Here is a 13,094-nt window from a genome sequence, read left to right as displayed (position 1 = left end):
AACATCTAAAGAAACTAATTGTTTTTAACTGTTATTTTGTTCTGATGGATGGACTAAAATATCTTTTTATCAATTGTACTTATGTTTTGAATTTCCTGTTTAGTTTACTTGATTAGTACACGGTCCCCTACTTATTGCCCCTTTTAACATGCTTGGCATTGGATGGGATCCCAAAACAGGGAACCAGATGCCTATTGAAGCTTATGCAACAAATTTCTCACAGCTATGATTCAGCACTCATGTACCTCCAAATTTCTTTATTGATAGATATGCAGAGTGCACTATTGTTTTTTCTGGGGCTAAACTGTAAAGAAAATTGTATTATTTGACGAAATATCACACCAACCAACAATTTTTTCGCTTGTCCTTCATCAAAGTTGCTGCTGCTGATTCTTCTTTTTGCTACCTTTTGCAACCACTGAAAATCCACTTATGCTTGACTTTGTTGCAACCTTTATGTATTCTTTAGATCAATCATTGTCTTCATCTCTTCCTGTATCCAATCCCCTTCTTCAAATGGAGCTGTTTATTAAAAATGCAAGCAAACGAAAACTGTGCATCTGTTAAGCTGTCTTTTTTTTTTTTTTGTTTCTTTGCTATATGATGGGGTCTGCTGTTTTCCAGTTGTCCACCGACTACTTTAGTTGATGAGCAGGAAAGCTGTACTTTTATAGTGTAACATATGCACCCATTTAGGTTGTCACGATTCATTTGTTTTGATGTGCCTAGTTATAGTATTAGCTCTATCACCTTTCCATTCTGATATATGTTGATATGTATGACACCTTCCCTTGTTTAAAAATTGAAAAGAGCTTATTTGTCCTCAAAATACTTATGCATCCCTAATTCCATTTAATACACATCTGGTTCAGGCACCTCAATCTATTTCTCAAAAACCAACTGAAGCTGTTCGAAACGTGTTATCTTATTATTATTATTATTATTATTATTATTATTATTATTATTATTATTATTATTATTATTATTATTATTATTATTATTATTATTATTGAGGAAACGGCGGCAGGAGTTCTGCTGGATATATTAAGCAGGGGAGAAATAATAAGAGCGAGTACAGGTTAAATCAACAAGATTAAGAAAAGAATAACCCACCTTGACCTCTTGTCGGATTTAAAAACAAGGCGCTATTCTCATAAAGCCAATTTTCTCTGTTATAGGTCTTGTATGATCCTGCTCTAATTGGTTGAGAACACGCCTGTTACACTAGTAGTGTGTTATCTTCCTATGCTATCTGGTCTCTTCTTCCATCAAGCGATTCATTTCAGAATCATTGTATCTGCAAAAACTAATTGTACAGTTGAAACCTGAGTGTTTTATTTGTTAAACTATTGTGTGCAACGTACTGATAGGTGTGGGAAGAGCTCTATAATTTATTGGCTTGTTCTTGTTACATATAATCTTGGCCAACTGGTTATTCAGTACCACATAATTGCATTCCCTTAAGTCATGATTAGCATGCATATAGGTGCCGGTCTGAAGGTTTTTCTTAGATGAAGCACTAACATTTTCAGCTCATGTGTATTTTATTTGATAAAAAATACTTTATTATGACTTATGAGCAAACTGCTTGTCAAATGGTGGGCCTATCCATCAGAACTAAGCAGACTCATAGAGACTGAATAAATCCAGTGTGCACAACTGTCAAGGGCGTCGAACCCCCGACTGGCCGGGCCGCGACTAAGCAACACGTAGCCGCTGGCCGTTTTCTCCGGTGAGGTTATTCCCCTCAACCGTAAGCTTACAGAAAGAGAGAGATTAGGGATATAATTCTTGCTTCCTCATTGTTAAGCGATTACAAGCATACATGGCCAATGGCATAACCAAAATGGAGAAGGTTATCCTTGATTCTAGGAGTTTCCAAAACAACTTATTAATCTAAGTTTAGGCTAACTCATGCAGCGCCTGTCCGGCGCGCTCAGCCGCGCGGCGCACGTCGCGGGCGCGTCTGCGCCTGGCATATATGCGTCCGTACATGACAACAACTTTAAGTAATTTAAATTATGATGCATCCATGCTTTTGCTTCTGTCAAGGTTCAAGTACTCAACTTGGAGCATAAAGGTTTTTCTGTCATTATTCTTATGGAGTCCTGGAATAAGAAGATAGGCCGCCTCTCACCTATAGACCCTCAGAGGTAGGTCTTTATAAAGATTGTGATCCATGCCGAGTCCACTGTGGAGATCGGTTGTCACACCAACTACTATAACAAGCTACGGCTATTCTACTCAAGTAATAACTATCCTGTCTTGGTTTACAGCCTGTTTTGCAGATTTTGAGCCATGTTGTTTATCCTTTTTGCTGTCCCTATACTGAAAAAAGTAGTACTACATTCTATTGAATCAGTGTATGAGATATGATCCTAACATCCGTGCAATCTGCATACCTTATAAGTTGCATAAATTTTCTGTCATGGTATAACTCGGTGATCCTACCAGTACATCTATTGTTCCTTGGTTTGCTTCCTTATTTTACTGATGTGTCATTTTCATGGCCACTCACATGCCTGCACAGATACATGTATAGGCAGTTAGGCACACATTGAGCTGCCCTTTTATTTTCTCATTTTACCTGCGTGGTAGTAATATAGTAGATTTGCACATTTTTGTCTAGCAGCTTGACCTTGAGTGAACGGTTGGTGCATGGGCTTTTTGGGTGATTGGTTGTTGCATGAAATTAACAAACACTGACGTTACTGTTGATTCCTTTTTTTTTCCACTGTCAGGTGGCTCCACTTCTTTATTTTACCACAGATGATGCTTCGTTGGAGCAGAACATTTGAAGAGTGAAAACGACATGCAGCATGAGAGCAAGTGGCACATGTGTTTTGTCCTGTCGGTCGAATCAATCAGGGTGCAAGCATCACATAGATGAAATGGCTGTGCAGCTATTTCACTGTTTGATCAATCATGCTTAGATAGAAACGGTAAAAGGTCAATCAGGTAAAGGAGCCTGTTTGTAGAATCTTTTCTTGGGTCAATGAGAGGACACAACTTGCGTCCTATTTGCATTTCTTTCTTATCGTTTTCTTGGTATCGTTTTGCTTTGATTTGCTGATTTGATGTTCATATTTTTGCTTTCTTTAAACGGCTTCCATCTTATTTACTGAAACGAACTGATTATGGTATACTGAAACTTTTTATACCCATCACTTCCAAGTGCTCAACTAAATATCTGATAGAGCATTTTCTTTAGTTGGGCATCCACGCTCTTATAGGGTATCTGAGCTTCCTCTAACGTTTAGAATTTTGGTATACACAGCAGCAAAAACTCATGGACTATGACAACAAAATAGACATGCTATTTGGCTATATTTTTATTTTTACCTTTTTTTTAAAAGATAGGGCTATTTGGCTATTTGCATGAACTTCACTTGCTTACTCACAGGATATGGAGCAGAATGGACATTCACGAAAGTAACAGGCAAAGCTGTGCGGCCACAAGTTGGGGAATCTTTGGTGTTTTTGGCAGTAATTGGTGCTTCACAAGGGAAACAGAATCCTCGCAAGAAGGTATTGAAACAGCTCCTGTCAATTGTGTCAGGTCCTAAGGAACATGGTAGTACCCACAAGGAATGTCATGTGTCATGTCTACCATGGAATTGTTCTCTAGCTAGAGCATATAAGTATTCGTAGTTTTTTTTTTCAAACATAACGTACACAGCTAGCCATGCATGCATTGCACTTGCACACTCCATATATGAACAAGCCAGTCCATTATTATGAAATGATTCAACACTAATGATTAATGAAGCTGCTAATAACTACATAATAAAGATATAATATTAGTTTGCACAACGTAGTGGCTTCACTTGCTAGAAGAACTAATCATCATCATTCATACATGCTAATACGTGGTTGGTTGGTATGCTAATTGCTAATCTAAACTACAGCCCTGCTCTTCTTGAATCTTCTCTATGATCTGATGAACGGCGGTTGCAATCTCATCCACAGACGTATGCTGGCAATCATCCTCCACCTGCCATTGACGACGAGATCACTTGAGATGACGATCCATTGGCAGGTCAAACAATGGCCCTTTTTAGGGAACCGCAACCTTTTAGCTACTCCAGCCGAGCTCCATTAAAGTAAACAGATGGGAGAATTTGGAGCAGTTGTGCAAGACAAAGTAAGATACAAAATGCACGGAAACCTAGGCACCAACTTGTTTCAGTGTGATATTGCTAACCAGATATAGGTACTATGCATCTTGGATTGAGGGCCATATATATGTTTAGTTGCAATCAGATTGAATTGTTTAGTAAATGTGAGGAAGGAATGCGTAGTAGATTGTGCAGATTCGTAATACTAGCAGTAACTAGTAAGTACTCGGTTTGGTATGTGTTACCTTGAGGCTGAAAGAGTAGAGCACCATGTGGCCGGCGCTGGTCATGTTGAGGTGCAGCACGGTGAGCCGGTGGCCCTGCAGCGCCACCACCAGCCGGAGCAGCTGCCTCGGCCGCCGCCGGGACAGCACCCGCAGGTTGGCGTGGCTCTCCACCATGGTCACCTCGACGTCGGCCACCGCCGACGGCTTCGACCCCGACGCCTCGGCCTCGGCACTGGCTCCACCGTCGTCGCGGACGTCATCGTTCACAGCCGGAGCCGCCACCGTGGCGCTCATCGAGTACTGCGGGAAGGTGAAGAAGCCGGCGAACGGCGCCGCCGCGTCGCGCGCGGCGCATTGCCGGGAACTCTTCCGCGCCTCCAGCGACTGGAGCAGCTGCTCCAGCTCCTTGACGAAGTTGATTGCGCCGCCGACGATGGACGCCTGATCACCCTGCAACACAAGCACGACGTGCATGACGAGAGTGAAGTTCTGAACTTCTGATGCCGGCTAGAAGAAGAACGGCAAACTTAAACCAAAATTCAAAACCAGTGGCGATCGATGGCGATTCGACAGCGCCGGCCGGCGAAGCCATGCAACGAATGACCGACCGGCCGGCAGTGATGAGCTAGCTAGCAGTTACCCTTTGGGCGTAGGACGGCGGCATGAGTCCACGAAGCACGGCGAGGTACTCGTTCATCTGCTTGCGGCGGTTGCGCTCGACGGCAATGTGGGTCATCCGCTGGCTCTCCACCTCCTCCCTGTTCTTGGCCGCCCTCGCCCGCCGCCGCTTCCGCCTCCGCGCCTGCACCGCCGTAGCCTGATCCTCCTGATGACCACCACCAATCCCTCCCGCATTCTCCGCGCAGCCGGCGGCAGCAACAACAACAGCATGCTCCCCCGGCGGCGCCGGCGCCACGGCGGCGGCTACAGGAATCTCCAGCTCCTGGAACCCATGCAGCAGCATCGACGAGCACGCAGCCGCGTCCCAGTTGCCGCCGTCCAAATCCATCACCCCCTCGAACCCACCAAACAGACCACCGCTCCAACCTCCCCCACCACCACCTCCTCCTCCCCCCACTCCACCTCCTCCTTCCATGGCGCACCGACGACCAAACAGACCGCGGGAATGCAGCACGGCCTCCAGTGCCATGCCTCCGCTGGTCTCACCTCTCAAGGCACACACCTTTGCACGCACGCACAACGCAAACTGGAAGAGGCTAGGTTTCCTCCATGGGATAGCGGTTGTTGCAGGCAACGCGGCAGCTGCTCACCCTTGTAGCAACAGGTTGGCTCGGCGGCCGGGACACGTGAAATCGCTAGCTTTAAGCGTAGGTAGCAGTGGCTGTTTGGGAATCGAAGTGGATGGGAGCGATGGAATGGGAGGAGCATGACAAGGAGCAGGGAGAGGGAGAGTGTAGAGCACAGTATACTATAGCAGTGATTGATGGGAGGGAGGGCTTTGGAAGGGCGCGGATTTTTGGTGTGATTAGGCCATAATTTGGTCGTGTTGGGGTGGGACGTACTCTTGTCGCCTAAAAAGGTCGTGGTGGTGAAGGAGACTTTACCGAGCCTCGGACAAATAAACCCAGCCTAGCACTGATAAGTTCATTCTTGGTATAAGAATTTTTTATCGTGCGGTTTAGAGCTGAATCATCAAAATCAAAACCATGTTTAAGTGGAGGCACGAAACAAGTGCTCTCAATACTTACTTCACAATTTCATAGACTAACATATCACTTAAACTCTGCATCTAAGTAACCAATAGAAATTGATTGAATGTGTGTGATGATAAAACAAATTTCTCTGAGTGGAGTTTGCAATCCAGTTTTATATTCTAGGGAACCGTATATACCAAAAAGTTTCATCTTTATGAAACTTACATCCTCTCTCATTATAAATTCTATGTCACATCACTATGTTTATCTATGTGTTATGTTATTTAATAAGTTTGAAACTCCGCTGAGACTGACTGAGAGGTATCCACTCTGTTAATATTATAAGTTAATTTTTAAATTTATATGAATATTAATGAATATATATATAATTCATTGATATATATATATATATATAAAAGAACATAATAAGTAGAATTGCTTTTTTTTCATTTTCAACATGTTTGGAAAAAGAGTATTTTTTTGACAAAACATCAGTTTATCATTGGATTCAGAATAACTTTTTATCCTTATCGGGATTTTAGAAATTAACAACTAAAGGTTAAAATTATTTTAGAAAGGTGAGATAATGAACTTATATATTTTTTAATAAATTGTTTAGTAGTTTGAAATACGAGCACGTAAAAGCCGAAAAAAATTGAGAATAATGTAAAGAACACACAGCAGCATACGTACTAGATTTCTCATAATTTAAAATCTTGATTGCACACATCCCATGGTGTTTAAATTTCCATGTGCTCGAGTAGTTTGGAAAGTTCATTTTTTTTCCATTACTTCACTGATGGGCATTTTAATATCATACAATGCATATAGAACTCCCAAGTCCTTGTTATTCCCTATGCACACACTTTGATGCACGCACATATATTGCGGGTTGGTGAATGGTGATAGCACGTTCGGCTGCCACATTGATCTTTCTCTCATCTGTTTTTCTCACATGTATAATTTCCAAACCATTTGCCTTACTCTCCGGTACGTGAGATGCCAGATGCCCTCAAGAATTTGCCGGTAGACTCAGGCAGCCAAAGTAGGCGGTTGTTTGGAACCATACCACTGTGTTGTTGCTTGCCAGCGAGCTAAGGTAGCTAGCGGCGCCATGATTCTGCAGAAAAAAACATGGCAGAAGCCCGTAGAAATCCACGCCACCGAGTGTTCTCGCGGCAGCCCGGGCCGGCCCTGCACGCGAAGCAGGTGCCCATCATTCGGTTTGTAAAAGAAATAAACGAAACAATATATTTATAAACTAAAAATAAATTTATGAATAAAACTCTTATATACATGTTTTTATGATCTAAAAGTTAAAACTAAAAATAAACTACGATAAAAAATCTTAAAAATTTAAAGTTAAAAATTTAAATTTTGATTCACGAGCATAACTAAAGTGACGTGTGTGCTTCGCTGAAATGTAGCCGTAGCGCGCTGTCAAGCGAAGGTGAGCGAAGCATGGGAGCCCAGCCTTCGACTGCCATGGAGACAGATCACACCACTATTTGCCCTACCGCACACGTAGCCGCTAGCTCAGCTCCGTGCCGTACTGTCATCAGTGTCTCGCTTGCATAGTTGCATTGCTCTCGGCAAAAAAAAAAAAAAGAAGCATAAACTAGATACCTTCGCTGCTCGTGCAGGGCGACATGGTCGACGCATTCATGCAGCAGCTAGCAGCAACAGCGTTGTTGCGTCTAGGGAGCAACCGACTGATCATGAGCCACAGCAGGGTATCAGGATTGCAGGGCATGCAAGCGATTGAATGAGAAACAGTGCGTACAAGTTTTAACTTTAAGGGTGAACTAGTACTGTTGCTACTGGCAGCATATTTTTTTTCCTTGTCCTTTCAGCAGTAGTGTTTCACTGCTTCCTACTAGCTTCTTGTTCTGTGTCAATTTTTGTGGTGAGACGACGGACATTAAGAGAGGGTGGAATCCTAATGTGGATCAGGGATCATTCCTCCTGCCTCTCCTGTCTATTTTCTCACGGATCTATAGCTCCTTTGGAATAAAGAAATTTTAGAAGAAATTTATAGGGTACGAATCCTTTGGAAAAAAAAATTCCGGTATGCTACCTTGGATCAAATGAATGAACTCTTTAGAATTCATATGGAATGACCTAAAACATATGAGTTTGGAAGAAATATACCATAAGCTCAAACGTATTGGAAAATTATTATTGTGTCACACACTCTCTCTCTATAAAAATTCCTATAAGATTTTCCCGTAAAGCAACCAAATAGCATGATTGAGCAATTTATGCTTTTTTTGGTATTCCATTGGATCAAGTTGACATGACATCGTAAATTATATGTTTTTCTGTTTATGTGTTTTTCAAACACCGCGTTTTAAAGGAGCCCTTAGAGCTGCTTTGAAACTCATGGATTTTATGGGATTTTTACTTGTTTCTCCAAAAATAAGTACATTTTAGAGGAATAATTAACTTTTTGTCACTTTTACGAGTGATTATAACAAATTTGTCACTATACCTACATGCATAGATAGCGAGTGAAAAATTTGTTATTATTCAATCTTAAGAGTGACAAATAGTTAAATGTCCCCATTTTAGAGTTCTTTTTTATCTTCCTATCTTTAATGTCTTCTTTGTTTTATGAAGACCAACGAGGGACTGAAGTGTCGGTCTGCATCAAATTATTAGTTCCAGTTTAGAAATTTTTGTAGAAAACTGAAGTATCAGAACAACTTGGTCGATTTCCTGCTTCATAGGTGGTGCATGCTGACGCAGTTTGCTCTGAAAGGGGCAGATCATGCATATTATATTATGTCGGGAAAACCATCCTTCTTACTTTACTCTACATATCTGAGCGTACTAAAAGATTATCTGATGACCCATTCCAAATGTAATTATGCCCAAGATTCTAATTTGGTCACAACTTACCCATCAAGTGCATCAATTATGGCCACGTTCGATGGAGACGTCGACGCTGTCGCAGTAGATCAATCAATTGAGGTTTTGGAGGGGGTTACATGGGACCAACACACATGCGTGCTTGCTCTGAAAGTGCCTAAAACTACCATTGGGGCTATCTGTTATCATGATGTAATCGTATCAACATAACGTTTGGTGTTAGCTACGGATCAGTACGTGGACATTATTGCCATTTCGGGTTAGCCTTAGAATGTTCCAAAAATCAATGATCGTACAATTATGGTCATATCTGGAGAGAATGCCAAAAAGAAATGTAGCTTTCTAACAGCAATTCTGAATAATTGGGATGCAACTTATATAACCTAGGAAATATATACACACAGCTGTATGTGGCAAGCGAAGTTTCTTCCAATAAGAAGAAAGTTGCAGAGTCTAAGCATCAAATTATTAGGATAAGTACGTACGAGCTTACGTTTCATTTCTTGTCCTGTCTGCCTTGGTATAAGACAATTGTGAAAAGAAACATGTGAAGCTTCTAGATGTTTAGCCTTGTGGTTAGCATGTCTAATCAAATAATCTTGACGGGAATGGGAATTAGAGAGGGGTTTATTACGTCAGTTTTAGGCAGACGATCAAATTAAGCGCCGGAAAATGATGGACAGAAGGCAAAATGTGTTCACTGGACTGGACGATTTGTCATTTCGACCCTGGGGAACGGCGAGTTGGTTGGCTTTATTCGGCGGCATCGACCCGCAGCTCGGTCCTGTGATCTAGTCGTAGCATCTCTCCCAGACACACAGTCACACACCTGATTGAGCGCTATGCAGGAGCAGGACGTAGCGTTTTTTTTAAAAAAAAGATAATGAAACAGTATGTTGTTAATCAATTTGAAATATCTGGTCTCCATAATATTGTTTTTCAACGTGTTCTTTCTCCATATTTTTCTTAGCATTTGTCTTGGTTCATACGTATATATACGTTTTCTAAAATATTAAATATTATAATTTTTTAAAGAATCATCATCATATTTTTTAAAGTAAATGTTCAACTTTACATTATAGTAGGTACTTTCATTGTTTATACCGTTAAATAATTATCCCAAAAATCAGAAAATATGCATCTTGATCTTCATATGCTCAAAAAAATGCAATCCCTATGAGATTTTTCTCAAATACTTCCTCCCTTTTGAGCACATACTTCAACCGCTAGATGGTGCGATTTTTTTTATGCAAAAGTTATGATATAAAAATTTATCATCCAATATTTCTATAATATATTTTCAACCTTATAGTGATTAATTCCATCGTTCATACCATTAAATAAATATATAAAAGTCAGAAAATTTTCGTCTTTAATTTACAATAAGAAAGAACACAACCTTTAAGACGAGAAAAAACTTACGGACTATGATGAATTCTCCATGATAGTGATTTCAACTAGGAACTATCATTAATTTGCCCGCCAATGTCATCCAAACAAACCTTGAATCAGTGTTCGATTTTATCTCGTGAGAACTAAAAGACATTAACTCCCATAACAAACAAAGGCGAATGATATCGAATCCAGATAGATACTTTTCACCCCAAACCCTTGCCATCAATACTCATGCCCTCATTCCTGACCATAGAAATGGAAGTGTATGAGAGGCTAAAGCAATATATTAGATTAATCACGGCCCCGGTACATATAATCTCGGTATTTCCATATCTCAACCCATCGACTTACAGTCTTACAGACAAAGTATCAAACGGAGAAAAGAAAAACCAGCAATTACATAGTAGAAAAGAGGTATATTTCCATAATACATATAACCCTAACAAGAAAGCTCGTCTGCGGCAACATAATTACACTACTCTATTTCATATTATAAGACTTTCTGATTTGTCTAGATTCATATATGTATCAATATATATATTTTGTATATCATTCATTAGCATTTAAATCAATCCAAGTAAGAACAAGAAGTCTTGTAACGTAGAACGGAGTGAATATAAATTACCACCCGTAAAAATACAAAACGAACCACACACGATGACACGACCAACCGTGAATTCGTGATAACCAAACTACTCCCACCATCCCTAAATATTCGACGCTATTGACTTTTTTATACACATTTGACCATTCGTCTTATTCAAAAATTTTTATGAAATATGTAAAGCTATATATATGCATAAAAGTATACTTAACAATAAATAAAATGATATAAAAATAATTATTAATTATGTAAATTTTTTGAATAAGACGAATGATCAAACATATATTAAAAAGTCAATGCATCAAACATTTAGGGACGGAGGTAGTACCTTCGACTACAATGGCCCACTCTTTCCGATCACCAAGTTACCGCCAACGTAACCACCTCCAAGTGATCGCCATCAACTCAATGCCTCATTGCCTCCACCATGTAGAACGAAGAATATAGAACACACCCTAGTTCGATGTTGTTGTCTCCCTACCAATCCTAGATCAAGCCAAACAAATCATCTAACTAAATTACTGTCCTCTAAGTAGGGTTGGGCAAAAGTAACTGAGACCGAGGAATGGAACCAAAGTAACCGAAAACGAACCAAACTAACCAAAACTGAATTACTCGGTCTTAAATTTTAGATAACTGGATTTTCTAAAAAACCGAAGGACCGAACTAAATAAACCAAACATTCATCCCTACCACTGATTTTAAGACACGTGAGCTCTACACCGCATGGGTGCACATACCAGTGACCCACGTTATGGTGCAGGAAGAGACTCCTCCCTATCATCGATGGTGCATCCCTCATTAGATCATTGCTATTTGAATGCGAAGATTGAGTAGAAGGATCCTTACCACACCGCTATTTTTTTAATAATGGATTAGATTAAACCCGCCTCCACACCTCTGTGGGGTGTGCACATCCAAACAAGTCACGAGTATATAAGATCATCTTGATACTTAACCTAAAAACATATGGAGGGTATATGTAGATTTTCCTTGAACAATGTTTTTCATAATTTCATCAATCTATTAGATTTCATAAACTTATATAATAAAAGATATGGTCCAAGTGAAAAAAAATAAAACGTATATATTTAAGATCAAAGGACATCTTATATAGCTATATGGCGGTCAAGGTGTTACAATCAGTCCTCAACAACATAGATATGGTTGAGATTAGGGATACTCGACCATGGTGCCATGAGAACACTAGTGTAAGAAGAAAAACACATGTGTCAGAATTAAGCGAGGGCCATCAGAAAACAAAGAAAATGAGAAATTGGAAACCGGCCAGAGACTGCTAAGGTAGTAATAATTGCTACACGGAGGTGACAATCAGCGAATGGCCGAAGGGTTCAGCCAGTGTGTTCGGCTTTCCTTCCAAATTCTATTTAGGCCATGTTCTTGGTTTGACTTAATAACCGGCACAAAAAACGTAGCAGTGAATTAACATATCATTAATTAATTATTATTTATAAAAAATTTAAAATATATTAATATGTTTTTTAATCAATTTTTTTATAAAAATCACAAAAAATACACAGGTTAGCAGTTTGGGAAGCACAGGCGTGAAGAAAGAGGTAATTTGGCTTATTAAGCAGAATGAACTAACGCAAGCTTACTCGTTTTCTACACGCACACTTTCTAAATGGTAAAAACGATATGCTTTTCAAAAGAAAATAGAATAATGCTTTAAAGATTATATTTATTTACTTTTAAAGGATTACCTAATACTTAATTAATCATGTGGTAATATGATGATCCGTTTTTATGTGAACATAGCCTTAGACTTGCTACTATATTCTTTATTTGTTCTATTACTACACAAGGACAAAACGATAATAGCCACATAGATACCTCTTAAATAGACTAAGCAGCATAAGAAAGAACTTCACAGTATCCCCGAAAGAGAAACAAGAATATCCCCGAAAGTCAAAATTTAAACTTTTTACCTTAAATTTGTGCTGATTTTTCAGATATTTCTTTTATATCCAAAAAAAACACGTACATAAAAGTTTTATTTATAAATTATTTTTCGTTACAAATATGTTATTTGTCTTTTTTTTCTGAAATGGTGAAATAATCACCTTACATTTGGACGCTATTCAAGCATTTCAAACTTTAAATTATATAAACCTTGAAATTTTATCGTCAGAGAACCAAACAAGGCATTTCAAACAAAAATCATGCGTGTCACCTTCGATGTTCGATCTCACCAAACGATGGA

At 39.6% G+C, this 13,094-nt stretch overlaps 1 protein-coding gene across 1 annotated transcript; it reads right to left on the bottom strand.

The window, feature by feature from the left end:
- Window positions 1-3,729: 3,729 nt before the first annotated feature.
- Window positions 3,730-5,495, bottom strand: LOC102720176 (transcription factor bHLH94-like). The gene is made up of 3 exons (XM_006660659.2): window positions 4,986-5,495; window positions 4,364-4,795; window positions 3,730-3,994 (listed from the first exon to the last, which is right to left on the bottom strand). The coding sequence occupies exons 1-3, from the start codon at window positions 5,493-5,495 to the stop codon at window positions 3,893-3,895; spliced, it is 1,044 nt and encodes a 347-aa protein (XP_006660722.1). The 3' UTR covers window positions 3,730-3,892.
- Between the last annotated feature and the right edge of the window lie 7,599 nt (window positions 5,496-13,094).

The sequence above is a fragment of the Oryza brachyantha genome, chromosome 9 (genome assembly GCF_000231095.2).
Source record: "Oryza brachyantha chromosome 9, ObraRS2, whole genome shotgun sequence".
In the NCBI taxonomy this organism is placed as follows: domain Eukaryota; kingdom Viridiplantae; phylum Streptophyta; class Magnoliopsida; order Poales; family Poaceae; genus Oryza; species Oryza brachyantha.
This window is presented reverse-complemented; position numbering and strand designations above follow the sequence as displayed.